General features: G+C 42.4%; 3 protein-coding genes across 7 annotated transcripts; 2 read left to right on the top strand and 1 right to left on the bottom strand.

Annotated features, from left to right (window-relative positions):
• Positions 1-625: 625 nt before the first annotated feature.
• LOC306822034 (RNA-binding protein 5-like) lies at positions 626-10,959 on the bottom strand. Of its 4 annotated transcripts, none has more exons than XM_079340746.1 (26): positions 10,872-10,959; positions 8,543-8,581; positions 8,314-8,461; positions 8,052-8,198; positions 7,562-7,631; positions 7,244-7,317; positions 6,168-6,251; positions 5,998-6,058; positions 5,815-5,883; positions 5,572-5,732; positions 5,365-5,462; positions 4,998-5,085; positions 4,551-4,613; positions 4,398-4,464; positions 4,189-4,301; positions 3,964-4,093; positions 3,780-3,871; positions 3,488-3,679; positions 3,255-3,404; positions 3,066-3,140; positions 2,794-2,973; positions 2,528-2,602; positions 2,337-2,437; positions 2,106-2,235; positions 1,891-1,930; positions 626-975 (listed from the first exon to the last, which is right to left on the bottom strand). In XM_079340746.1, the coding sequence occupies exons 2-26, from the start codon at positions 8,557-8,559 to the stop codon at positions 890-892; spliced, it is 2,511 nt and encodes an 836-aa protein (XP_079196872.1). In that variant the 5' UTR covers positions 8,560-8,581; positions 10,872-10,959; the 3' UTR covers positions 626-889. The 4 variants fall into 4 exon arrangements, with proteins under 4 accessions (XP_079196872.1, XP_079196874.1, XP_079196873.1 ...); XM_079340748.1 differs by lacking the exon at positions 10,872-10,959 and adding an exon at positions 9,784-9,888 and having other exon boundaries at positions 4,198-4,301; XM_079340747.1 differs by lacking the exon at positions 10,872-10,959 and adding an exon at positions 9,784-9,888 and having other exon boundaries at positions 3,066-3,137.
• On the top strand, positions 10,282-14,555 carry emc3 (ER membrane protein complex subunit 3). The gene is made up of 9 exons (XM_079340777.1): positions 10,282-10,537; positions 10,916-11,081; positions 11,175-11,232; positions 11,350-11,443; positions 11,835-11,939; positions 12,435-12,516; positions 12,642-12,721; positions 13,429-13,511; positions 13,600-14,555. The coding sequence occupies exons 2-9, from the start codon at positions 10,927-10,929 to the stop codon at positions 13,726-13,728; spliced, it is 786 nt and encodes a 261-aa protein (XP_079196903.1). The 5' UTR covers positions 10,282-10,537; positions 10,916-10,926; the 3' UTR covers positions 13,729-14,555.
• A 124-nt stretch (positions 14,556-14,679) lies between these two features.
• Positions 14,680-25,879, top strand: usp4 (ubiquitin specific peptidase 4 (proto-oncogene)). Of its 2 annotated transcripts, none has more exons than XM_079340739.1 (22): positions 14,680-14,904; positions 16,112-16,239; positions 16,354-16,484; positions 16,591-16,717; positions 16,809-16,954; positions 17,611-17,672; positions 17,802-17,942; positions 19,672-19,789; positions 19,894-20,067; positions 20,177-20,335; positions 20,544-20,768; positions 20,955-21,038; positions 21,173-21,267; positions 21,358-21,540; positions 21,674-21,855; positions 21,997-22,242; positions 22,348-22,418; positions 22,503-22,618; positions 22,705-22,854; positions 23,824-23,927; positions 24,264-24,352; positions 24,534-25,879. In XM_079340739.1, the coding sequence occupies exons 1-22, from the start codon at positions 14,753-14,755 to the stop codon at positions 24,654-24,656; spliced, it is 3,006 nt and encodes a 1,001-aa protein (XP_079196865.1). In that variant the 5' UTR covers positions 14,680-14,752; the 3' UTR covers positions 24,657-25,879. The 2 variants fall into 2 exon arrangements, with proteins under 2 accessions (XP_079196865.1, XP_079196866.1); XM_079340740.1 differs by lacking the exon at positions 14,680-14,904 and adding an exon at positions 15,262-15,365.
• The last annotated feature ends 1,086 nt before the right edge of the window (positions 25,880-26,965 follow it).

The following is a 26,965-nucleotide window of genomic DNA, read 5'->3' on the forward strand; positions in this document are numbered from 1 at the left end:
AATAATGAACATGTCTGATGGTGGATGAGAGATGAGAGGCGAGGATTCAGCATAACTCTGGGAGATTTTTCTCTATGAAGGTTGATGCTTCAGACCAAGTGTATCTTACATGGGGACTGATTGATTGGGCTCTTGCAAAAAAGGACTGGCAGTAGACCAGGGGGAAAGGTGCAGGAGTTTAAATATAGAGCACAACATCAGTGTTAAGACCAAGGTGTAATGAAACATTACTCTAGAACGTGACCATTTCAATTGAGTCCATGCTTCCAAAGAAAGATCAAGTCCTAAAATTAAATTGTCAGTGACCTTTTTAAAATATCAGCCACCCATTGTTAGGAAGCATAGAAGAATGAGAAATCACTGATCCAAGACTTTCTTTAAGCCAATCACACATTGTTATAATGCTGATAGAGCCTTGGTGTACTGTCCATGTAGATATAGCATGGTATGTTAACAGCATGAAGTCCTACTTTATGACTTCAGCTGGACTTGTGAAAAGCTTTATGCCACTGCACCATTCAATCACCTCTATGGAGTATGCAACTTTTTTACTAGTATCTGATTAATGCAAAATAAAGATGTTATCTTATCCCCCCCCCCCCCCAAAAAAAAAGGTAGGCCAGTGTATTTTTTCACACAATTTCATTTTCACTTTGATTCTTTTGTTTTTACAGAAACAAAACCTCAGCTGGTCCACATTATTTACATACAAAAGCTGTACAAGATATACATGTTCGTCCAAACGAAAAAGAGATGATAAAATGTTCAGCAATAACAACAAAACCAAATCAAAACTTTGAAAGATTGACATTTCCGTTTTTTTAAGGCTGTACTGGAACAAATCATTTTTTTCTTTGCATTGATCATATTAACATATTCTCTCTTGCGTTCACTCTATCTCAGTGAAGCGTGAAAACATCGCCTTACGAACAGCATCCTTGTAGGTGTCGGACGCCGACAATTCATATGAGCTCCCTTTAGACCAAACCGTACTGGCGCCTGTGACTGGCATTGCCACGGTTCGCTCTCTGTTTTGTAGATTATTGATGATTATTGTTTCACTATATGTGATCTTAGCAGCCCAGATGACAAATGGAAGTGTCCTGGCTTTACTAACCTATGATCGGGACTCTTTATTTCGTATCAAAGAGTCATTGGAGGACATGTTTCATGCCTGGTGACCGTTACAAACGGGCATTTCTGCCTCCGTTTGGGGTCGATCCCGACTCACAGGACTGCTTGATGCTGTATCGGGTGCCGGGAAGGACCCGCAGGAGATCCAGGAGATCCAGAAGAAGAGGCTCTCGGTCCGGTATCCAAGTGAGGCGAGGGTGTGCTGCGGCTGCCGGGGGCTCCGTCGTCTTTGGCTGCCGGGACCACGCTCGGTTCCTGCGCCGGATTCCTCTCCTCGATATGTGCGCCAGCGTGTCCTCGCTGCCGCCTGCCCGCGCTTCAACAACTGTCCTGGACCCTTCACAGTGCTGGAGCCATGGTCAGGGGTTTTCATCGCCATCGCCTACTTCCGTGTTTATGCCGGCTTTTCCAGCGTGGACCAGCTGGAGCTCACGTGACCGCTGGATGTGCCTTCGTCCAGTCCCGCTCCGCAACACGGACACTACCTCCGAGACGTCAATCCACGTTGGCCTATTGGATACTCGTTCAATGTGACTCCGACACTTTCAAGAGTCAACTGGGGACGTTTTTATTTGTCCAGGCTTTTGGTTGGTCTCTTTTAGGGCTGCTATGGTCTCTGTACTGTCTGTTTGTTGCTTGTGATGATTTAAACCCTGTTTGTGAAGCACTTTGTGGCCCCTGCCTGTGAAAAGTGCTATATAAATAAATTTTACTTACTTACTTACTTACTTACTTACTTACTTACTTACTTACTTACTTTAATACCCAGGCCGGTGCCCTTGGTCCTTAATGAAGCCTGTTGGGAGCAGAAGACACTTATCAGAGGAGACAGATTGCAGGCAGCTAGCCCTCCAGTATAAGTGTTAATTGCTTTGTTAGTGCAGAGGCACACAGTGACATGCATAGCCCATCTGTTTGGAGTTAGCAGGTATTTGAGTTCATGTAATAAGAATTGATGTTTTCCTCCTCACCGCGATGGGAGTAGTGATGCCCTGCTGGTGGCGCCCTAGACCTTTGCCCTCCTGCCAGCCCATCGCTTGCAACATTTTGTTGCCAATATTATCACTTGTAAGGCCGTCTTTGGTGGGCTGCTCGTAGTTTCTGTTGAATGACAGGAGACGTTAGGAGATAAAGACTCAAACAGACTTAAGATTATTATTATTTTTTTTTTAAATAAAAAAATCTTAAGCAATGACACTTACACTGTTGAGGCCTGAGGTTTGTAACATTTCTTCTTAGGTGCGGAAGGTTCAGGAATACCGTACTTTTCCCTTCTTTCAGCAGCTCTGTCTCTGTATTTTAGCTGTTTAAATAACCATGAAATTATTATTTTTTTATGTGGCCTAATTGCATAAATCACTGCAAAAAACCCCAAAACAAAACATGCAAATACCTCAGTTTCTGTCCTCTCCAACTCCTCGAGCTCAGCTTCTGTGAGTTTCGATCTTCTCTGGATCTCCAAGTTTTGCTAAATGTAAATAAAAACTTTAAATAAAATAAAAAAATCTTGTGCTGACCAAATAAATATATTTACGTGTGGATGCAAGGCTGCATAAGACCCATTGTGCCCTTTCCATTTTGTATTATTGAACAGATGGCCACACCGGGCATATCCATGGCTACTTGCAGATTAAACTCCTGCTGTTTCACCGTCCTCACCTTGTGGAGGTCAGAGAGCTGCTGGTGACGCAGCAGAGTGTCTTTGGTGGGGAACTGCCGACGACACAGCAGACAAACCATCTTCTTCCAGTCTGTTATTTTTCCATCCTCATCCTCGGCTCTGTCTGAGCTGCCCTCCTCTGTGACGCTGTCTCCGTTGTGAGCAGCAACCACACCACTCTGTAAAGCCAAAACAACAGATTGCTGTCAGGTTTGAGTGTACGTCTTTGTTGGTGATGTCGTAGTGAGAAATATGACAAGCAAAAACAAACCTTAGCGGAACTCTCCTGCTCCACCACCTTGAACTGTTCAGTCATGAGGGATGGCATCTCAAAGCCTCCCATCTGCTAAAAAGGAAACAATATATCTAATCAACACATGAACATTATTATGAGAACAGTTAGCCTCTTCTCAACCCGTACAGTCTCATAATACATCAAGTAGAAGGGACTACTCAGTACCTTCTTCTCAAACACAAGGAAACCTGCATCAGCAGCTGCAGACTCTTTCCTCTCCTCCTCTCTGGATGCTCCGAACCCTTGGACACCGCCTTTGTAACTCTCTTTTTGCTTATTAAAGCTTTTCGCCCAGCGCTCCATGTCCTTTGCAATCTGGAAAGATATTAGCTGTTTGTATGATTATCTTTAAAAAAAACACCTAAATATCACAAAAAAAAAAAGACATAAGCCATTACCTGCTGTGCAGACTTGCTTTTGGGCTTGTCTTTTTTCTCTTTGGATTCCTTACTGCTTGCAGTGGCTGTTGTCGAAGAATTAGCTGCTACGTTAGCTTGTTCTGCCTTCGAGTCCGATTGAGCTGCGGGGATGTACGTCTGCTTCTCACTGTCCCAGTAGAGGTACTGCTGGGTCTCGGAGTTGTAGTAGTACTGTTTAAATAAGGAAATGACAAAATGTGTAGAGAGGATCAAATGACTCAAACAACAACGCACAAACTCTGAGGGTAAATAATGACCACGGGGTACATACTTGACTATTAGGATCATAGTACAGGCCGGTCTGTGCATCGTAATAGTAACCTGAAGACTCATCGTACTGGTATGTGGAAGTGTCGGGGGCCGCTGCAGATACATGAAGGGGCACATATGAGATTAAACGGGACTTATATCATCCTTTATTGCAGAGAGGAATTTCTATAGCTCACTAATCTCACCTGCTGTGTTAGCAGTCGGGACAGCACTGATTGTGGCTGCAGAACTGAACCCTGCTGATGTCACCAGTGATGAAGTGAAAACACTGGCAGCCTGCTGTGCTGCATCAACAGGCGTCACTGCTGGATGACACTGATAGTACGGGGGGGGGGGGGGGGTCATTATTAGCTTTTGCATCCACCACACAACACCACAGATGTAAATCTAACTTAGTAGTTTTCTCTCACACTGTGTACCTGTACAGGAGGCTGGCTGAGAAAGACAGGTTGATAGGGTTGTGCTGTCTGGGAGATGACCATGCCTGTCCCCACAGGGATCAGTGTCTTTATCCCTGGAGCAGCTGAAGACATGTGGGAATGAGAAAATAATTCATCTTAGCCTCGGTAATAGAAACAACACCATATAGAAAGAGTGTCTGACACCTCGCTTTTATTACCTCCAAGTAATCCATCTCCAATGACGCCAGCCAATCCTTCAGGCTGCTGCTGCCACACTTGATGACTCTGTCCACATGCATCAAGAAGCGCTCAAGTCAGCTATCGATCAAGTCTTTCTTGATAAAGTTGAAGTCGACTTTGTGTGAACTGACCTGTGTTTGCTGCGTGTAGCCGTCTGGGAGGGGAACATAGCCAGACATGGATCCTGATCCTTTCTGTGAGCACAAGAACACAAAGGTATGAAAAACGTTGTTAACGAAAACCCGAATGACGTCCAAAGTTGTAACTGCATCATATATCTGCAACATCTTATAAATAACTGCGTCAATCCAGAAAAACTCAGCATGCATAACTTTTAAAATGAAGGAAACTAATTTGATACAGACAATCCCACAGAGAATCATTAGCCCACTTCCACTGGCTCCAACATAAAACAGCTGACAGACCAGACAACCTCCAATGACAACAAGTCAATTCTGCTCTCAAGCTAGATATGGAGGACAGCCAAATACAGCAAGAACCACTGAAGAAACAGTGGGGCTGAAAGTGCATACAGAAGTATCTACACATGTAAAAAAAAAAAAAAAAATCCTGGGTACCTGACTGCATGACCACTGAGCAGCAGCAATGGCGGACCTGGCCACAGACAGTGCGTTCGCTCTGATCCCATCAGGCTGGGCGGAGTCTCTGAAGAGGACGAAAAAAAAAAGAAGGTTTGGTTTCACCTTCATTTTGCAGCTCAAGCAGGATGAAAATGATTCCTTGATTTACTTCAACTGTGTTTGCGTTTAAATACATTCTGGCGTGTTACAAAAATAAAATAAAAATAGAACACAAATATCAACAGAGTGTTTAGTGAGATGAAACTTCCCCACATGGTGTTGTTCACACATCACAGATACAAAAGCGTTGATATGAGCTATTCATAGAGAGCTGAATCTAACAGTATGGCTTGTGATGACTCACTTCCTAGCGCTCTTGGCATAATCCACACCAATTGTTTTCCCATCCAGTTTTAGAGGTGGCTGCAGGCTCTGGAGAATTCTGAGCAGCTGAGAAGCCTCCTTCACGAGAAAGAAAAGATACAAGATTGTCACACGTTTATACAGATCCCGCCCAAAAATAAACACTAACTACAATAACGGCGACATATTGTCTACAGAAAATACGTACCAAGGGGGATGAGAGCTGAACAAAGGCAAAGCCTCTATTCTGTCCCGTTTGCTTGTCTTTGATGAGGCGGATGTTTCCCCCTGACAGGTTGGCGTAGGGGGCCAGTGTGCTCAAAATTCCATCAACAGTAGAAAGAGGGGCAATGTTCCTCAAAATGATGGCTGTAAACAAAGATAGAACGATTTCATGTTTCATAAATCTACTTCAGGAATAAATAATAAATATGTAGAGAAAAACGCTCACTGTCGCCGCCGTAATCTCCCGGCTGTTGAGCGTCGGTGTTAAAACCACTCTGTCCCAGGGACTCCCCATCTTTACGCAGCCATGTTGACATAAAGACAATGAGAAGATGCACGCCACTCAGACGATGTCCCAAGAAGATGAAAAGAGCATTTTAAAAATGTTGATCATGCATTTACAACTTACCAACTTTAACTCCTCCACACCTGAAACACTTCAGTCTTCTCCGGAAATTGTAGAGGCCACACTGAGACAACAAGAAGAACACTTTACACTATCCAAAGAATTTCAAAGTGCTTCGGGTCTGTACATCTGCAAATGGCGAGTTGCTGATCTTAGTTCGAATTTTTACTCACTGCATTGCAAAGCCAGTTTTCAAACTTCTGTCTCCTGTTGCTGTAGTGCAACGCGATGCTTTTCCCTTGGATCACCAACTTATTCTGTGAAATCAAAAAGACACCAATTATTCCAAATCCTGAGACATTAAAGCCAAAGATGCAGGTGAGGTCCTGCTGCTACCCCACCCCATGAGCTGAAACAGGAAAGAGTGGCTAGGCCTTTAAACTCGCTGCTTAGAGAGAGAGAGAGAGAGAGAGATAGAGAGTGGGGGGAGAGAGAGAGAGAGAGAGTGAGCGAGATAGAGAGATAGAGTGAGTGAGAGAGAGAGAGAGGGGGGAGAGAGAGAGTGGGGGGGGGGAGAGAGAGTGGGGGGGGGAGAGAGAGTGAGCGAGAGAGGGAGAGAGAGAGAGATAATTGTTTGAGTGAATGAGTTTTAAAAACAATACGTCTAAGTGTTTGGGATCGGAGTGCTTCCAGCTCATCCACTTCTCTCACTCCAGTCTTCGGATTTTAAAACAGATGAGAAATAACCAAGTGACTGAGCTGGAGCAGAATGTGCTGTGAACAGGGAACCAAAACTCTCCATGACGCAAAGGAAAAATCAGGTTTAAGACTATGTGTCTGCTGCAAAGTATCTTGGTTCATATTATCAACATAATAATAGAAAAAAATATATTTTAATGCATCCCCCCCTTTTAAATAGTTATTTTATCTGAATACACAACAGTTCACTCGGACAGACGAGCCTGTAAACTATCAAGTATGTGACGTCAAATATATTTACCTCTGATATCAGTTTTATATAACTAAGGTAGCAACAGTATGTTTAACTGTACTGTATTCTCAGTGTATTTTCTTTTTGTTTCCTTATTTCTTTCTGTAACTTCTCAAAGCCTCCCTCCCAGTTTGCTATAAAAACTAAGAGCAGTGCATCAGGTCATGGATAAAAGTCATAGCACCAATGATACTGTACAGCCATGATAAATAAACAAATGAATATACCGCCCAACTCTTATTAATCACACTCATCTATCGCTTCAGTGGGGCTCTTATCTCCTAAAATAAAGCTAAACTTGGTGATTGTTGAGGCAACCTGATTGGTCTCCATCCATCGGGTAGAATCTTGCAAGTGATAAAACTCCACGAAGGCGAAACCACGGCTTATACCTAGAGACAGCATTCAAATATAGACGGGAGGCGTGTTAGTTAGAACGCTTTGGTGCAACATTCAGACTCACAATGGGCTCCATCAATCTCTGCGATGATCCACTGACTATTGCAATATGAGGCTTTACTTACTCAGCGATGGCATTAGGGCAGGTAAAGTGTGTTATATACGACAGAGTGTGTGTGTGTTGGGGGGGGGGGGGGATTGTGAATGTGAGAAACACCTCCAATCAGTAACATTTACCTGTCCTTTTCTTCATCAAGCGAATGTCCACAGGCTGGGGCCCCTGCAGCTGCTCGAGGGCCGAGTGGATCTGGAACAGTGGAGGCAGGACAATCGAATAAGACTTCATAAAACCTTTTTTTGTTTTTCTGATTATACTATAAAATCATAAAGCCAACATGAGGATCCACCTTTCAGCTGCTTCTTTCTGTTAGTCAGGCTAAATAGAAAAACATGAAAGAAGTTGCTATATTTATCCATCTAATGCTACCCATTACCCAAACAGAGTCATTAACACATGAACCCAGTGCATTGCCGTCGTTGAGTCTGATGTGTACCATTTTTACTTTCCATTCACAAAGGATGCCTTGTGTGATTTGCACCCATTACAGGTCAGTTTGACCCTCTCCTCCTGTGATGAAATCTCGCCTTCAACAGCATGGAAACTATCCCTATACTAGGTGAGGCTGTGCTTTGGAAAACGGAACAAAAGTGAAAGTTGCCAGCTTACATCTTCCTCTGTGACATGAAGAGAGAGTCCCCTCAGCATGATGGTCTTGCTCTCCTCCTCCTCCTGCTCCATGTTGTTGTCCTGATCTGGATAATCCCCGTCATATTCATCATCAGAGCGGTCACTATTTCGCCGTTTTCTGCCCCTCTGCTCCAGAAAAACAGAATTGTAATGCTGTTGATGTGCACACACGCGTGTTCTGCTCTTTCCTTTGTTGGTTTGGCAGTAACACAGGCATTCAGCGCTCCTCCTATTTTCTCACCTCTGGGCTATCCCAGTGCTCTCTTTCCTGCTCATCACTCCAACGTCGGTCATTTCTCTCCGTATCTCTGCCTCGTCTCTCGTGAGATTCTGCATCATCTCTCCTCCTATCCGAAACAAATCTTCCACTACGTTCACCCCGACTCGATCTGGAAATAAAACGAGTACCAAAGTGAGATACTATTGCACAGAATATGTACCACATCTACTGTATGTTACGTCAGTCTTACCTTTTATCGGCTTCCATGGTTTGTGCAGAGGACAAGAGACTGATGAGAAAAGTCTAGAAAAATCAAAAACATTTTTAGTTTCTTTAATGTCTGCCAGTAAAAACATCACAATATCAAACACAAGACTTGAGTGTGCTGGGTTTGTTTCTTCTTAATGCAGCTTAATACAAAGCAGCCTTATCAGAAATTCTCTCATATATATTAATGCACATTATTATCAAATAAATAAATCTGTTTTTTGGGTTTTTTTTAAGCAAGCTGCAGCTTCTTTACAAAGTAAAGCCACACAATCAGGACGACTGATTGAAGAACAAAACTAAAAAGATGAACAGTCTGATAGTTCTTTAGTTTTACATCTGACTGACATGTTAACAAGCAAACGTATACATGGAAGCACACTACTGCCAGGCAAAAAAATAAAATATCATCCACTTGCAAACATGGTTTTCCAAATAACACAAGAGTGGTGTCCTGACCCCTGGATGCAGCGTTTTACATCGTTGGATAGTAAATGCTTCTTTATACACCATGAAAATGCATGAAAAATTGGCTTTTTACTGAATTTGGGTTAAGGTTAATTAACTTTCTTTTAAGTGACTGGCTACAGATACTTTGACTTAACAGGCTATGCACAACAGGAGAAAGGGCTTCAAACATAAACTTTAAAACAGTATTTGATAGTCCAATGGAGTATAAAGAGACATCCTTGATACTTGGACACCAAATCGCAAGTCACGTTTTGTACTAGTGAGGTCATTTTGACAATTGATTGGATGAAACATTTAAGATATTTGGGCCTAAATTTTCAAGAGATTCTGCTGATGCTCCAGTAGACCAGGCAAGAATCACTAATCCAAAGGCGACAGAAAGGGTAAACACATGCTTTTCATTCTTGTGAATGTGTGCATTACTAACACTTCCTGTCACACAGCAGAAGTCCTGGTGAGCCGCTTCAGCCACCCTGGGTCAATAAAGTCGGCATACGCTACAGGACTCTTTACGAAAACAATGCCGGCGTTAAAAGTGGCGTCCTGAACGCTTGAAATCCGCCTTTAACGCTGTTTTTTTTTTTTTTTTACCAATACACATTTGCAAAGTGACGATATTTAGCATTTTGGAATTGCCACGAAAGCTCCTCGCGCGACTTCACTTAACGTTCACCTTTAATGTAACTCTTCCGGGTCAAGTATCGTAACCCCGAATATTAAGTTCACGTTTTATTTTTTTTTAATATTACATACCGTAAAATTCCAGTTTCTAAGCTCAGTTCATAGCAGACAAAACAGGGTTTGTAAAGCACTTATTCCGGTCGGGCAGTCTTCTTCTCTTTTAAAGGACTGTTAGGAAAGACTTTAATTACACTTTAGCGCCGTCTACAGGCGAACGTTGGAGCGGAAAGATACACAGTGTCGTCTGAAAAGCGTGTTTTCAGACGACATATATTGTTATAATAGGAGACATTTAAATCCATACTAATCCATGCTAATAGCTGTTTTTGTTGTTGTTTTTTTTGTTTTTTGTTTTAAACTTTTTTGCTATTGATGCTGTTTATATGTCCTGTTTTCCTGTATTTTGGAGCTGCTGTAACACCCAAATTTCCCCCATTGGATGATCAATAATGTTTATCCTTATCTTTACTGATGTCCAAAACATTTCCTCTGATCTTCTCAAGCACCATCTTATTTATCAAGTAAATGGGGCGTTTCACTGATCTTACTGCTTGTTTTGTAACATGCAGTTCGGTCCATCACCGCGAGGTGCCGCTATAGTCCCGAAGAGATCATGAGATGACAGCTGCAGAAGCAGGAGCTAACAACGGAGCGATGGCGAATGTAGATGCGAGCTGTTAAATACAGTTTGATTAATTCAACCGGATTTCATCACTTATTGTATGATTAAAGTGTTTGTTGCTAGGAAACAACGCACGTGGAGGTCGCTGTGCTGAGACGACTCACCTGCTCCTACTGTGACTCTGCTAGCATCATCAGAAAGAAGGTAGCCTGCTGGCTAACGTTAGCCAAAGATTAGCGTCATGTGTGGTTTCATACACCTTCGCTACTTGTTTATATGATAAATATTATTTCAAGCAGCATGTATAGTGACGGATATATTGGGATATTTAAAGTGTGTTCATTAGCTTGTAAGGTTACCATATCTTGACGTAAATACGCTGGTGAGCTAGCTCGTATTGATATCACATCCTGCTGTGTAGTCCAGGTCATTCGTTGCTTCACGTACATTTTCATGGAAATGTGCCAACTTCTAGCATAAACAGGCCTCATATTAGATGGCGCATAAGTCTAGATTAACCAAAGATGATCAGAATTACCCGCTGTATTGTTCTTCATGCTCTTTCTGGTCTCTTTTGTTTAGCTAGCAGCTCAATGGCCGAGCCGGAGCTCCTGCTGGACTCAAATATTCGACTTTGGGTTGTGTTGCCCATCGTCTTCATCACTTTTCTTGTTGGGGTGATTCGGCATTATGTCTCCATTCTTCTTCAAAGTGACAAGAAGTTGACGTTGGAACAGGTTTCTGACAGGTATGTCATGTAATCCTCAGTTACGACTTGAATCATGTTTCAATAAAAAGCCCCTAAAAATGAAGTTGCATTGATGTGTTGCTTTAATTCCAGTCAGGTTCTTATTCGGAGCAGAATTCTCAGAGAGAATGGAAAATATATCCCTAAACAGGTAGGTTTTTTTGTTCTTTTTTGACAAGTCTTGTAAAGTACATGGCACCCAGACTCAACAGGAGTCCACATGATTTGAAAGGACTTCAGTTTGATGGACTTTTAATTCCTGTTTCAGTCATTTTTGATGAGGAAGTTTTACTTCAATAACCAAGAAGATGGATTTTTCAAGAAAACCAAAAGAAAGGTTGTTCCACCCTCCCCAATGACAGGTACATATTTGACTTATTTACCAGTGTCCAGGACATGCTGATGCAATCTTCAGTGTTTTAATCCAGTGTGGGTCCTTATAATGAAGCCCAATTAAATTCAAAGCAGTGTGCCATGGAAGTAATATCAGAATTAAAATGTTTACATTCGTTAAGCCAACTCAAATGCGAGAGTAACAGAAATTCAAGGCCTTTCAAGTCTTTTCCTTCTTTATTTTCAGTGGCATTGAGTGGAAACTACAATTGTACAAGTCAGACACAATGGCAGGAATTATTTAAATATTTTTTTAATATTTATATAGAGGGGCAAACTGACTTTAGAAACGTCATGAAATGTTAACAAAGGAGTTTCTTTCACTGAGTGTATCTTCTTGCACGCTGTATCGTTCCCCAGATCCCAGCATGCTGACAGACATGATGAAAGGAAACGTCACCAACGTGCTTCCCATGATCCTCATCGGTGGCTGGATCAACTGGACCTTTTCAGGATTCGTAACAAGTAATAACAGATATAATGACCCATGTAGATTTAAGAATGAACTCTCACCTCACTAACCATTGTGTCAACTATGGGCATAATAGTGGGCAAAGCCCAAAAACCACTGTCTGAACAATTTACTGAGAGGACAAGGAAGAAAGCCTTGCAGATAATCTCATCCTCTCTTCTGTCGGTTCAAGCCTCTGAGCTCAGGGAGGCACTATAGAGTCCCTTTTAACAATTAAATGTGTAGTTGAGAAGTATTTTATCTCAAGCGAATTAAACATTCTAAACCTGACTGTTTTATTGTGTGCGTTTCGCTGCTCTGTTTGACTGTCTGAATGTTTTTAGTTTACTGTGTTCATATGGAGCCTTTGGGCACAAAGATTTATTCTATTCTATCCCTGCAGAGGTTGCTTGTTATGGGGCAGAATGTGGCATACACAAAAAGACTATTACTTACTAACCGATTTGCACAGGAGTTCTTATTGAGTTTTTCTGTTTTGTTTCACTCAGCTAAGGTCCCTTTCCCCCTCACTCTGCGCTTCAAGCCCATGCTGCAGCAAGGAATAGAGCTGCTCTCGCTTGATGCCTCCTGGTAAATGAAACAAAGTCCACACATGAAGAGAGAGAATGCATAAATCATTTAATTTTTTTAACAAGAAAGTTTAAGCTACTGTGTTCGCTTCTTCTAATTTCTTCTTTGTGTTTGTCGTCTTTCAGGGTCAGCTCAGCATCGTGGTATTTCCTAAACGTGTTCGGACTACGGAGCATGTACTCACTAATTCTAGGACAAGACAATGGTAATGAGCTCATTTTGTCGATGAGGATTTTTCTAAATTGTAACTTTTGTTTAAAACTTAAAACATGTCATGTACTTGTTGGTTCTCATTAGTGAGAAATAATTACATTGAGCTCTAAAGGTAACAGGTGGGTATGATGGAACTATTAAAATGAGTTTATAATACTATGTTTGGGGATACTGGTTAGGTCCTCAGAACTCTGCATTTATTCATTAGATGTTTTGTTTTTGGCTGTGGTTCGTTTTGTGTTTAAACTCCTAACTGTGGCAGTGCTGTAACTCTCCTGAGCTATTAGATTCCTCCACTTGAACATTACAACATAAACTGACGCAGGGGGAGCGAAGTTTACATCACTTGTATAAACACAGAGCTCACTTTCCTCTGAAACAAGCAGTCATAAAGGGTGCAACTGTGTAATATATCACATATTTAAGCTAACCCTCTGATAGTGTTATTGTATTAGCCAGATTAACAAAGTTATTTTATGATCAACGTCATTCTATGAACAGGAATTTAAACATAAACAACACATTTCTACTGCACACAATTAGACAGAGGTTATATCATAATGATAAGATTTAGGTGTACATGAATTGTTGCCTGTGTTGGCCTTACGCTCTGAGTTAACACTGACTGTGGTACATTCGGGATGCCCCATCTCTTGTGACAGCGCTGCATTCAGGTGATCATTTGGCAATCCTCTACAGGTGCAGATCAGTCCAGGATTATGCAAGAACAGATGAGTGGTGCTGCCATGGCCATGCCTGCTGACACAAACAAAGCCTTTAAGGTATATGCTGTAAACATTCTGTAGCACAATGTATTACTGTTGTTGGACTTTGCTTGGATGTTCATGTGACGTCTGTCCTTGTTTTCAGGCTGAGTGGGAGGCACTGGAGCTGACTGACCATCAGTGGGCACTGGAGAGTGTAGAGGAGGATCTAATGAGCAGAGAGCTGGACTTTGATGGCATGTTTAGCAAGGAATTGCCAAGCGGTATCTTCTGATGGCCTGGTTACTTTTACCTGGAGCCTTCAGTTTGAATTCTTTTCATGGCAGGGATTTGATTAGATCTAAGCAACAGAGATAAGACAAATCCCTTTATGTTATGCAAAGTTTACATTCCCTTATATGTGGTCCCTCTTCTTTCACACATAATTCCTCCCATTCCTATCCATGAAATATTTTTTAAATGATTTAAAGTACGCTGGTTATGTGCCGACAAATGCATATAAACATGTTTGTTATTTAACTTCAAGAATAGTGAAATGTTTGGGAGAAATAAGATGGCTTTTTCGTTATTCAAATGCATTAGAAGCTTGCAACTGTTGCCATCAGCTTGCCATTAGGTAATAAAATGTTAACCAGCTAGTTCTTCTTTTATCATGTCATGCACAGCTAGAATATCTGCCCTGATTTTCATGTGTCATCATGTTTAGAAACAAGGAAGTAATGTAATCCTACAGGTCTGACTTACAGTAGTGACATTTTACTTTGACAGTATTTACTGACTACATGGTTAGATCATATTAGGTTGATGAAGTGTTCTGTGCCAGCTACAGTCTGTTGGAAGCAAAGCCAGAACTGATTTTGGTTTTGAAGTTTTTAGGCGGTTTATTTTGTAATGTAACTCCTGTGTTTTGTACTACATAAAGCCTGTTTTGAGAGAAAAAAAAACCTGGTGTTGTGTTTCCGTGTACAGTTATGCAGTCAAAACATTTTATGAATGAACTGTTATTTATATGATTTAATTATTCCAATTCCAGGCAGGTGACATATTTCGCAATGATAATGAGGTTTTATGTGTGTCATAAAACTGGTCGGATGTTTTTTTGAGTAACGCTGGCTCTTTTGGTGACCAGCAATGCTTGTCTGTCCCCGATATATTGGTCAGTGAAGCCGGGGTGATACAGTAAACATGACCACATCATAGAGGAAGAACATCCGTACAAACTGCTCTCTAGTCTCTCAGATGCTCGTGCAAGCGCGGCTCTTCAATCTGCGCGTTCACGACACCGGTACACTCGCTGCATGATGGCCGAGGGAGGCGGACCCGAGTCGGGCGGCGCGGCGGACTCCGACTCGGAGCCGGTAGCCGCTCAAATGCCAAAACCTACAACAGAAAGCCAAAAACAGACTATAGGGTCACTTTTGAAAACAACTCTGAGAAAGGGTGACGAATGGTAAGACTCGGCAACGGCTAACGATACCTTGGCGACTCGGTTAGCATGAGCTAGCTAGTGAGATACAGTGGATGCTAACATGCTAAAGCTACCAGGGCTAACGACACCCATGGTTGTTAGTATGGAAATCGAAAGCTAGTGTGCTACCGATATTTTGGCAAGCTAATATCAAACAAGTTAGCGGCTAGTCAGCTCGACACAGCATTAGTGTTGCTCAGTGAAACAGTTGTTATTGTTCGCCATAATTAACCGCACTACACTGGAAAGCTAACAGGGCTCATATAGCTCGCTCGTACTTTGACGTTAATGCCTGTTGTGTGATAAGTTAAGAGACGTTGGCTGATACGCTGGCTTGTATCCCGATAGAACAGGCCCTGTGTTCAGATGGTGGGTCTCCTGCCGGTCAAACCGGCTCGGTGCTGGTTAAAAAGGGATTCATTTAAACATTGATCAGTTGACAGGTACATTATGCAATGTCGTTACCTGCTCTAACGTGACCTGACAAAGCAGTTAAAGTTGCCTGACAAGTTTCTTAACCCTCCACCCACCCTGTAAGCTAACAGCTTCCCATCAAACTGAAGAGGCAGGCCTGGTCGAATACATTCAGATGTTTTAAAGAGGCTTTACATCAGTTAATTAGTTTTTTACAGGCAGGGATTTGCTCATGTAAATGGGAACCAGGGGAACTGTCGATGTAGTTGTGATTTAAAAGGGGGCTGCCTTTAGGATCTCATGATACTGTGGTTTAAATTACCGGCTATGTTTTGCTAGTTTTCAGTTGGAATCGAAAGTACTGTTTCATGGTTTTGGGGATTTAAACTTCAGGTTGATGACTAGAGATATCCTGTATTTATGTTGACTGTAGTTGCGCAAAACAGGTTCCACGACTAAACATCTTACCATGTTAACACTTGCTAACAAGCTTATTAAGTAAAGAAGATTTCTTGCTCGGGACGAGATTAAGTCAAACTAGCTTGCTGTTGCTATATGTGCAAATGCCAAAGCAGTTTGGTGTTGCATAATCTTCCGGTTTGAATAAGATCGAGAGTAAAGCCTCCTATCTCACCAAGCCTGACGCGTCTCTCTTTATCCTTAACATGTCAGGAAACCAAATAACTTTTTTTGCAGTAATTTGAAGTCACGGATGGCTCAAGGCAATAAATTAAGTTTAAGTTTCCATCAACTGTTGTCAACCCTTTCTTTTTAGGTATCTAATAGACAGCCGATGGTTCAAACAATGGAAGAAGTATGTTGGATTCGACAGCTGGGATATGTACAATGTTGGAGAAAGTAGCCTCTATCCAGGACCCATAGATAACTCTGGACTGTTCTCAGGTATAATTGTCATTTTAAGAGAAATATTGATTGGGATTTCATTTTGGTTGCTCTTCACAATGCAAAAGTTCTATTTTATTTCAACCTGTAGCTACATATTTTTTCTCTCTAAAGACCAGGAGACTCAGGCCCTGAAAGAGCACCTCATAGATGAGCTTGATTATGTCCTTGTACCCACTGAGGCATGGAATAAGCTTGTCAGCTGGTATGGCTGCCTTGATTGCCAGAGACCCATTGTTCGGAAGGTAAAGCTGCTTTCTTAAATTATTATTATTCTTTTACTGGGACACTTCACTGGTTGTTTTACTATGACGCTGGGTTTGGCCGTTGATTCTCCTCTTCCTTTTCCAGGTTGTTGAACATGGCATGTTTGTCAAGCATTGCAAGGTGGAGGTCTATTTGCTGGAGCTGAACTTGTGTGAGAATGACAACATGGACAATGTGGTCACACGTCATTTCAGTAAAGCTGACACTATAGGTAAGCGTTGAGTTGATTCAACTGCGGACACCAGAATACTAATGTGTTGTCAGTAACTGAATGTGTATTAAAAAAAATCCCCTCTTTCCAGACACCATAGAGAAGGAGATGAGGACACTGTTCAATATCCCGTCAGAGAAGGAGACGCGGCTCTGGAATAAATACATGAGCAACACCTACGAGCAGCTGAACAAGCCAGACAGCACTGTGCAGGATGCCGGCCTCTTCCAGGGCCAGGTAGTGTAGAGCTGCGTTATTCAAATAACCTTGAGATCCCGTATAGACACTCGGTTCCCCTTCCTTTGATGAACATCACAATGCAATAACAAAGGGTACTCTCGCTCTGCATACATAATTCATTCACAGGAGACGTTAAAAAAAAAGAAGAGTCTAATGCAATGTGATACATGAGCCGTGCATTAGCATGGACTGTGAATTTTTAAGGTTATATTGTGTTATTCTTATTGCAACTCTCCAAGAAGTTAGATTACGCCTCAGCTTCTTTGAACTTTATGCTGAGTGTGTGATGGTTTATACTTGAAGGGTAATGTAAGGCTCTACTAATGTTTGTGTCCACCTTACATAAACGGGTCGGGCTGAGTGTAGGCTAAGGAATTACGTCTTACCAGAACATACAAACTATCAGGTCAAATAAGATTGCAAAGTTTATATTCTATGTCAGCTCTGTTCTGTCTATGCTGTTGTTATACTCCATGCAACTTGTCACAGTAGCCATTGTTTTTAAACAGTAAACTGTAGATCACAAGCAGAATAGGAACACATCAAAGGACTGCAGTTGATAGTCATAGCTGTACCTACATGAAGGTGTTGGATTCAGCTCGGACATGAAGGTGTGCCGTGCAGCTCTCTCACAACAGTTTGTTGTCATGCAGGTACTTGTGATCGAGCGGAAGAATGAGGATGGCACGTGGCCCAGACAAGCCTCTCATCCTAAGTAAGCAAATACCTTTCTATTTCACACACACCCTCCTCACCTGTCATTTGTATCCTTGTCTCAAAGTCGTAGGTCATTTGTGTTTCCAAAACTGTCCTCTAAAACATGACCTTTGCTCTTGCTCAACAGATCCAGTGCAACACCATCAAGGAACTTCACTACCTCCCCGAAACTCTCCTCCAACTCAACAGCCAGCATCTCCTCAACAGTAACTAACGGAGACAGCAGCCCTGGCTACACTCTTAACAACAGCACCACCTCTGGCAACAGGCAAGAGTTCTCCTCTGATTCAAACACCCTTTTACAGTGGAGATACGTTTGCTTTATAACTGTGCGTAACGAATATGTGTACGCATGATGGCATGCCTCGTGTCCTCTGCGTCTGTGTGTGGTCGGATCTGATGTAAGCTCAGACTTGAACCAACTCCAGCTTGAGGACTACACTCTCTGTACATGGAGTGGATGAATTAAGCATGAGGTCACTGGCCCCTCAATGTTCCTGTTTATTTGTGTATTTTCTAATGATATTGGTTGTGGATTTGTAATTAACACTTGTAGTTACATGCTCCAGTGTTACCATGTCTGTTGGTACATCCTGTATGCAACCTGAGCCCTCTGCTGTGCCCTCTAGAGGTATTCTCTTGTAACTTACTTACTCACTTATAGTCAAGTACATAACTGCTGTACATCACCGGCCTAACTGTACTTTACCTGAGCCTTATTCCTAATCCACAGGTCTGCTCGCCTTTTTTTCTCTCATGTCTGTTTGAAATGCAGCCATTAAGCCCGCTCAATCCATTTCTCTACCAGTTTCTTTGTTTGTACCTTTTCGTTTTGACACCACGCAGCAACAGAATCCAACGTTTGCAGAGCTGTTCTTTAAAATGAACTCATTGAATCATTCCATCAGTCTAACGTTAAATCCCTTCAGATCTTCTTGAAACAGGAGGTCTTTGTTCAAACTCAAAAGAGAACAAAAAAAATACCCTTTCTGTTAAACATTGCAAAACCGATAGTATGTACTTCTCTTTTTTTTCCCACTTCTGCGTTTCTGTTTGTTTAACCTCTCTCAATTAGACGTGTGTGCATGCTGCTTTTAGAAGCCATGGGGCATTTTTCAAATACGTTCGTGCTGCATCAGCTTTGCTTGAAAGATATTGTATGATGAGGAGCGTATCATGACGGATCACAATTTGGAATCAATACTGAAGCTTGTTCAAATGGGAGTCCTGTAGGTTGTTCGACAGACTTTTTTTTCCCCCGAGCTCTTTGTAAGGACACCGTGTAACAGAAATGAATCCAATGTTAAAACAGTTGTTTAGTCGTTTTCCATGATTACAAGTGTATGAACAGAAATAAAGTAAATCTGTAATGTAATACAAAACTACATATATAAACTAATCTTAAAAAGCTCCAGCTTTAGAGAATCAGCAGGGCTCTTGTGCAGAGCACGACATGCAGGAAAAGAGCTACAGGGAACACAGCATCTGTACATTTGGGACGCAAACTTAACCACAAGTCCACTTACACCCATGTCTTTTTTTTTTTTTTTGCCAGAATCGAAGAAATATTAGTAATATGAACTTGCAGGCACAGATTTGGGGAATTGAAACATTTGAGAAGTACCAGTCTTTCTACTTTTAGGTGGTGCGTGCGTGCTCGGGGTGTCCTGCTTTTAGCAGTTGCATTGCTGAATCATAAACTACGCGTGATGGAATTCGACATTATATTTAACATGTAAAAACAATCTAACTTTCATCCATGTGTCGCTGAGCTCTCCTCCAGTGAGACGCTATAATTTATGAGAGCGATGTGACGAAGGGAGCCGAGGCAGTCTTACTTGATGAAAATAAGTCAAATGAAATAATGAAGAATGAAATGGTCTGATATGTATCCAGATACCTTGAATGGCATGCTTGAATATATTTTCAAAGAACTGAATTCCTCCCAGCATATTGTCTTTTGGACACCAACAGTAACAAGTTTGCTTCTTCTGCAGATTGGGAGGCTACAATTCATACAGCTCCTCCTACAACTACAGAGAGTCCCAGTCACAGCCTGGCCTGTGTGGTCTCAGTAATTTGGGAAACACATGCTTTATGAACTCTGCCCTCCAGGTAAGAAAAAAAAAAAGATAACGGTCACAATTTCCTCTCAAAGAAAGTATTTTTCCTTCAGGTGTCATTCTTACTCAATCCACTTTTTATTTGTCTTCTTCCAGTGCCTGAGCAATGCATCTCCACTGACGGAGTACTTCCTGGAAGATCAGTACGAGGCAGAGATTAACCGGGAGAATCCTCTGGGAATGAGGGGCGAGATCGCGGAGGCTTATGCTGATCTAGTCAAACAGATGTGGCTGAGCCGCAGCAGCTATGTTGCCCCTCGCACCTTCAAAGTGAGTCATGTCCAGCGACTTTGTACTCGGATCAGACGCAGAAGGCATCTCTTCTCAATCTTAAAGCAACAGACAAAGCTAATCCAGAGGATGTTGTTGTTGTCTCCAGACCCAGGTCGGACGCTTTGCCCCCCAGTTTTCAGGCTACCAGCAGCAGGACTCACAGGAGCTGTTGGCCTTTCTGCTGGACGGACTCCATGAAGATCTGAACCGCGTCAAGAAAAAGCCTTACCTGGCCCTGAGGGATGCGGAAGGACGCCCGGATGAGGTGTTTGGCAGACTTAGAAATCTCTGTGATGGGGGGGAAAAAACTCTGCTGCTTAATTTTCAATTTGATTAATATTCAGAGAAATACTGACTGGGGATACATGCACTGACATTCTTTGTCAGCTTGGATTGTCAAGCTTTTATATTTCCTGTTTATTTTTTATTTTTATTTGAAATGTCGTCTAATAAAAGTTAATTTGTCATTTCAGATTGTTGCAAAGGAAGCCTGGACAAACCACCGCTTGCGCAATGACTCTATCATCGTTGATATTTTCCACGGCCTCTTCAAATCCACTTTGGTGTGCCCAGAGTGCTCCAAGGTGTCTGTAACCTTTGACCCATTCTGCTACCTCACACTGCCTCTCCCCATGAAGAAGGACCGCACCATGGAGGTTTTTCTGGTGCGGTCAGACCCTCAGTCTCGACCCACACTGGTGAGCTGGAAACACGCTCGGGAGGAGGGGTTCCCTTCTGACTATCACCACACTTGCAGTTTCATGCTAACAAACTTGTGTTCCAGTTCATACAAACAGCTGGCCCTGTATTGAGCTATTGAGTTTGAAAAGGCATCAACATATCTTGAACTGATTTGGATCATGTCTTACTGCTTTGCCTTCCAGTATCGAGTGGTGGTCCCTAAACTCGGTACAGTGTCAGATCTGACCAGCGCCTTGTCCAAACTCTGTGGTTTCCCTCCAGAAAACGTGAGACCTACACGCCAATCATACTTTAGTTATTTTTTTGTAACTTTTTGTACTTACTTTTTTTACTTTTACATACTTTTTCTGTTCTACTACCGCTACAACCATTTAAGCTAACTTTACACTCGACTCTCTAGATGGTGGTGGCGGACGTTTACAATCACAGGTTCCACAAGATTTACAGACGAGATGATGGACTCAATCAAATCATGGAGAAAGATGACATTTTTGTGTAAGTGCGGTTGACGGCATGACATTTTCCGGTCTTTTCCGTAACAGTTGTGTTAAAGCATTGTGTTGTTGTTGTTGTTGCTCTTTCCAGGTATGAGGTACAGGAAGAGGACAGTGAGAGGATGAACCTGCCTGTATATTTCAGGGAGCGCCACTCCAAGCATGCAGGAAGCTCTGCAAGCACCATGTTGTTTGGCCAGCCTTTACTCATCACTGTGCCCCGACAGAACCTCGTAGCAGATGTTCTTTACGACAAGATCCTTGAGAGGATCGGGTAAGAACCCACCGTTTAGAAGATAAGAAAGGAAATGGCATGGCAACGGAAAACAAATCCAGACTGAGGTTGAGAGCGCTGTAGAAGCGGGAGTGTGTTTGCAGTCTAATCCCCTCTGTTCCCTGTTGTGCAGACGCTATGTGAAGCAATCCCAGAGCCATAACAGTGAAAGCAGGGCCTCCGCCTCGGCCACCTTCACAAGCTGCAACCGGGCTCCTGAATGTTCATCGTCGGACGGGGCGTCTTGCAGTGCCAGCTCCAGCAACGGCAGCAACCACTCAGGGACCTGCAATGAAACCAACGGGCTTTGTGATGGTGAGCCGCTAACGAGATCTGTAACCTGATTTGAACAAAACGAAAAGGAAAGCGGTGATCAGAGCGCTGTTAATCAGGGTGAGCTTTTAAAATGCAGCACTGCTGAAAGAAAGCAGAACATTAATGAAGTGATGTGTTCAGGCGAGGAGGAGGCCATGGACCACCAAGTGAGTCCAGAGCCAGAGAACGGCCAGTCGGAAGAGGAGGAGGAGGAGGAGGAGGAGACGACGACGACGACGACACCTGACTTGGAAAATGGGCCGAAAGGAGACTCATCCAAGCAGTGCTCCTCACCAGCCAAGCTCTTCACCTTCAGCATCGTGAACTCATACGGAACAGCCAACATCAGCCCGCTGCCTTGTGATGGGAATGTCCTCAAACTCAATCGTCAGTGTTGATCTTATGATGAAGAAATACCTCTGTTTTTTTTTTTTCTTCCTTAAAGGCCTCTTGATGTTGACACAGCCTCACTCCCACCTCTTGTCTCTGCAGCACATTCCACTGTGGCGATCGACTGGGACACGGAGTCCAAAAAACAGTGTTATGACGAGCAGGAAGCTGAGGTTAGTGGGTTCAAATTCATCGCACGATAGCGAGGCAGCTGTTTATTTAGTGTACTGTGATACACAGTGTAATGTGTTGTGCAGGCCTACGAGAAGGACGCCAGCATGATGCAGCCCCAGAAGAAAAAGGCCACGGTGGCTCTGAGGGAATGCATCGAGCTCTTCACAACCATGGAGACTCTTGGAGAACACGATCCATGGTAAGAGTTTCAACTACAGCCTAAGTCACTGATTCACCTGTGCTGTTGTCGCTACCCTTTTGAATGAATTCTGATCCTTTTCGCAGGTATTGTCCAACATGCAAGAAACACCAACAGGCTACAAAAAAGTTTGACTTGTGGTCACTGCCTCGCATTCTCGTAGTTCACCTAAAGCGTTTCTCCTACAACCGCTGTTGGAGGGACAAGCTGGACACGATCGTGGACTTCCCCATCAGGTTTGAAAGCGTCCATATTTAATGACATACCAAAGATTCTGCGTTTTTCCAGAGAAATGACCCGTCTGTGTTTGCGTACTCGTTCTTGATGTTCAAAAGCGTCAGTCTGTGCACGCTCACAGCCTCCTGGGAAGAGGTCAAACAAGCAAAAATCAGCCGTGTAGGTGGAAGATTGAATTGTTGGTTCTTTACATTGTAGTTTAAATTTAAGAACACTTAGGCTTCACATCTTAACAGTTATTAGTATCTTGAAAATTAAAAGTACCCTAAGATGTCTCCAACATGTTCGTGAAATGTCTGTCTTGAATAATTGACTTGAAATTAATGCAACATTTTCAGTATGTCCAATTGTAGAAGTTTGTAAAAAGTTTTAGTGACCAAATGTTACACAAATAACCCATAGATCATGGACCCACGTTCCTTCACTGGGTTGAATGGTGTTTGTTAGATTCGGGTGCAGCGTCACATCAGTGCGCTGTGTGCTGATAAATAAGATAAGAAAGTGACCGCGGGAATGAGGATATAAAAAAAAAAATGAACTCCAGTCTTTGAGAACTGACACCACACTCCAAAGAACAATTAAACCTTGTCCTCTAACGTCTTTATCACTTCTCGTTAGGTAACTTTTACAGTGTAAAAAAAAAAAAAACAGAAGACGCAGCCTTTAAACCGTCATTGAGTCACTCACCTCTTGTCAGGTTGCAGAGGACAACATTTCCTTTGTGTTTTCAAATAAGGAAGTTTGGATTTTCTGGCCTGACAACTACCTGACTCACTCTGTTGAGAAACCTGAACCAATAGAAACCAGGAAGCGTTGCAAATGTAACTGACTTTGTTTACAAAACCACTATGACTCATTCTCACTCAGGGTTTGTGAACATGCACAATCCTGCTTTTTACAGTGTCTGTTTCCTGCCTGTTGTGAGATGATTATCTGCCTCATTTATCTGATGATATTTTCTTTGTCAGGGATCTGAACATGTCCGAGTTTGTGTCTGACCCAAAGGCCATCCCCTACACGTATGACCTTATTGCCGTGTCAAACCACTATGGAGGAATGGGAGGCGGTCACTGTAAGTCCCTGTTGACTTTTTCTGTATGTTTTTATGGCAAAACGCGCTGTTGACATCAACGTACATGAAAGAGCGCTTAGTCACTCATTTTGAATATGAAACGATTCATAGTTGTGTCATCATCAGTTGGTAGTATGATGGCTCTAAAGAACAACTTGTGTTTCAAAGTTTAGTCTTCAAACATCAAAAGTTGTTGTCATGGTTACGGTAATCTGTTGCATTAGTTCTCTCTTTATTTAGTCTTTGCTCTGTTTGTACACGGAGAGCTCATCAGATAAGAAGTGTGTCTCCTCCTGGATAAACAAATCACCTGAGTGACTCTTCTCTATTTAACAGACACGGCTTACGGCAAGAACAAAGTGGATGGAAAGTGGTATTACTTTGATGACAGCAGCGTCTCCTCTGCCACAGAGGACCAAATTGTGGTGAGTTCCGACCTTTAGTTCTTACGAGGACTATGTGGTGTAGTTAAACACATTCAGAGATGAAGGATTTGTTGATCTTTGTTTCCAAACGGCTGATGTTTGAGTCCTGGCCTTTTGTCGCTCTCTGTCCTTGGTGTCAAGTGTTTTTCTTGCGTAACCCGATCCTTGTCCTCCCTCGCAGACTAAAGCAGCCTACGTGCTATTCTATCAGCGCAGAGACGAGGAAGCCCCGTCCAAACCTCAGCCTTCGGCCTCCCTTGGAGGAGCCCCGGAAACAGCCGAAGACCACATGGACACAAACTGAGGAGCCGCCAAATATGACGGGACACGCACTGAAACACACACGGCAAATAGAGACACTCTGACGCACACACAAAGCTACTTTAGACACAGAGGACTACTCACAGACTCATCATTATTAACCCGACCTTCCCCATTTTTTCTTTGATTTTTGTCTCATATGTTGTCAAATAGAACCAACAGCCTTGTCAGGAGAGTGACCTGTGGCCCTCCCTCTCTGCAGCAGGTGCTCTATTGATTCATGAACATAGTTAACTAGTGTGGAACTCAAAGGAGTCAATGAATTTAGATCCTTTCACTGGATGAACCGAATGTTAGAAGTGCCCTCAAATGCATAGCTAAACAAATGTTGCTGTTGCCCCTAACAACAGTCAGAAATATAGAAAAAGAAGGAAAAAAAAGAAGCCAAATGCAAATGTTTCAACCAAAGTTGTACCAAGGTATTTATGACACAACGAACCAACTTTTTTTTTTTTGCTGTATTTTGGCATTGTGCCTAGATTAATCTCTTGAAAATCTTGCTGCGCTGCAGCGAATGCAAATTTTAGTGTGATGTCCACACAGAACAATACATGCCATGCTTGTTGAAAGAATCCTGCTACCTTCTTCCACCTGTCCAGAGCGACACACTGATGCGGCTCTAGGTGCTGCAGAGTAGCTGTGGGCAGCTGTGCTACCTGCCTGCTAAGGTCTGTGGTGCAATCTAAAACCGCAGAGGGGGTTTTCTTGTGTTTGTTTCCCTTTTAAGATCGACAACTTGACACGACTTTTGGCAGAAGCTGTGTTACCTTACTCTTGTTAAGCCTCCCTCCCTCCCTCCCATGGCACACCGTTTGGTGTAAATTTACGTGACAGATCCCAATCCACGAACACATTTTACTTTTCTTTTCTTTTTTTCATCACAATGCAAAAGCGGCCTTTTGATTCCTGCAACCTGACAAAAAGGAGGCACTTTGAATTCTCCATAAGTACATTATCTACCTGCTTCTTGGGTATGTATGGTTTGGCCTTAGCATTAAGGGTTGTGGTCTGTCGTACACTTCCAGATCATTTTTAATGTGTCTTATAAGAAGATTTTGATTGCTGCCTGATTGGACCCCAAGCTCACCTGCAATGGCTTCTCCTTATTAGTCTTGTACTTTAAATGCAGCTCTGTATTGAAATGGCTCTGTTATTTGATATCTTTAAAGCACACTGAGTGAAGCAAAATAAACTAGTATAAAAGTGGTGCTTTCTTCATGAAACTTGAAACTTGCTCCTTGTCTTGAGGAACAATCTGTGTGTCATCATTGGAATGGATCAGGACATGAGCTGCACCTTATCAGCTCTCGCTGAATTCAGGCATTATGAGCCAACTGTTCTTCCAGTGATCATAGACTGAACTGCATAGTAAAATGTGACACATTTAAAGAAGTTGGAAGCATAAGAAATTAATGTATTCGTTTGATCTTGATGGAGTCATAAAATAATCCCAGGAAGCGCAGCTATACCAGGTAATTTGTTTGAGATTGACTGAGTGTAAACCGCAGTATTTATACTCAGTCCTCGGGGTCTTGCAGTTAAACCAGATGGCGGTCAGTACAACATAGAACTACAACCATAGATCTAGTTCTGTGGCATCAATATTACACTTGATTGCATAACAGCATGTTGAATTGCAGGGCCTCCAGTTTCCCTCTTTGCTGGTTGGTTCTGCAGTCGTTTTGTTATTGAGAGATAACTTCCTAAATATAATCATTTATGCCTATGACTAGAAAAGCTTTACATCATATCTGTAATCCTAGATACTTAAAGACCAAATGCAGCCAATCTGGTTTTTCTTCCTTTAAATCATGGCAGCAATTCAAATTGAAAAATATAACACAAGATATGTAAATAATCATACTATTGAAAATAGGTGTATAAATTCTTGTCCTCATATTTATCTGATTGCCGATATCTTCAATATTTGTTTTTAAATGAGAACTATTTGAATTCAAAGTACAATAAAGACTGGAAGCCTCAACAGGGTGGTGTTGTTTGGAGTAACTGCATGCACAAGTTGTATATTGGACCCAGGCTGGCCTTCACGTCAGGGGTTTAGGAAGAACTGCAGTCCATGTTTATTTGTAGATTATGCAACCTCACCTACACACGTTGACAATGACCAGGTGCAAAACATAACGTGGTGTGTAGTTAAGGAGGCGTACGATCTGAACTGCTCAGTTACTGATCCCAGTACTGTATGACTTCTCGTGGTCTCAACAGTGAAAATGTATTTACAGTGTTAACGGGTCAGTGCAACTTAAGATTCAAAATCACAAACAGGGTTTC

This window comes from Symphodus melops, assembly GCF_947650265.1.
Source record: "Symphodus melops genome assembly, chromosome: 4".
Taxonomy (NCBI): Eukaryota; Metazoa; Chordata; class Actinopteri; order Labriformes; family Labridae; genus Symphodus; species Symphodus melops.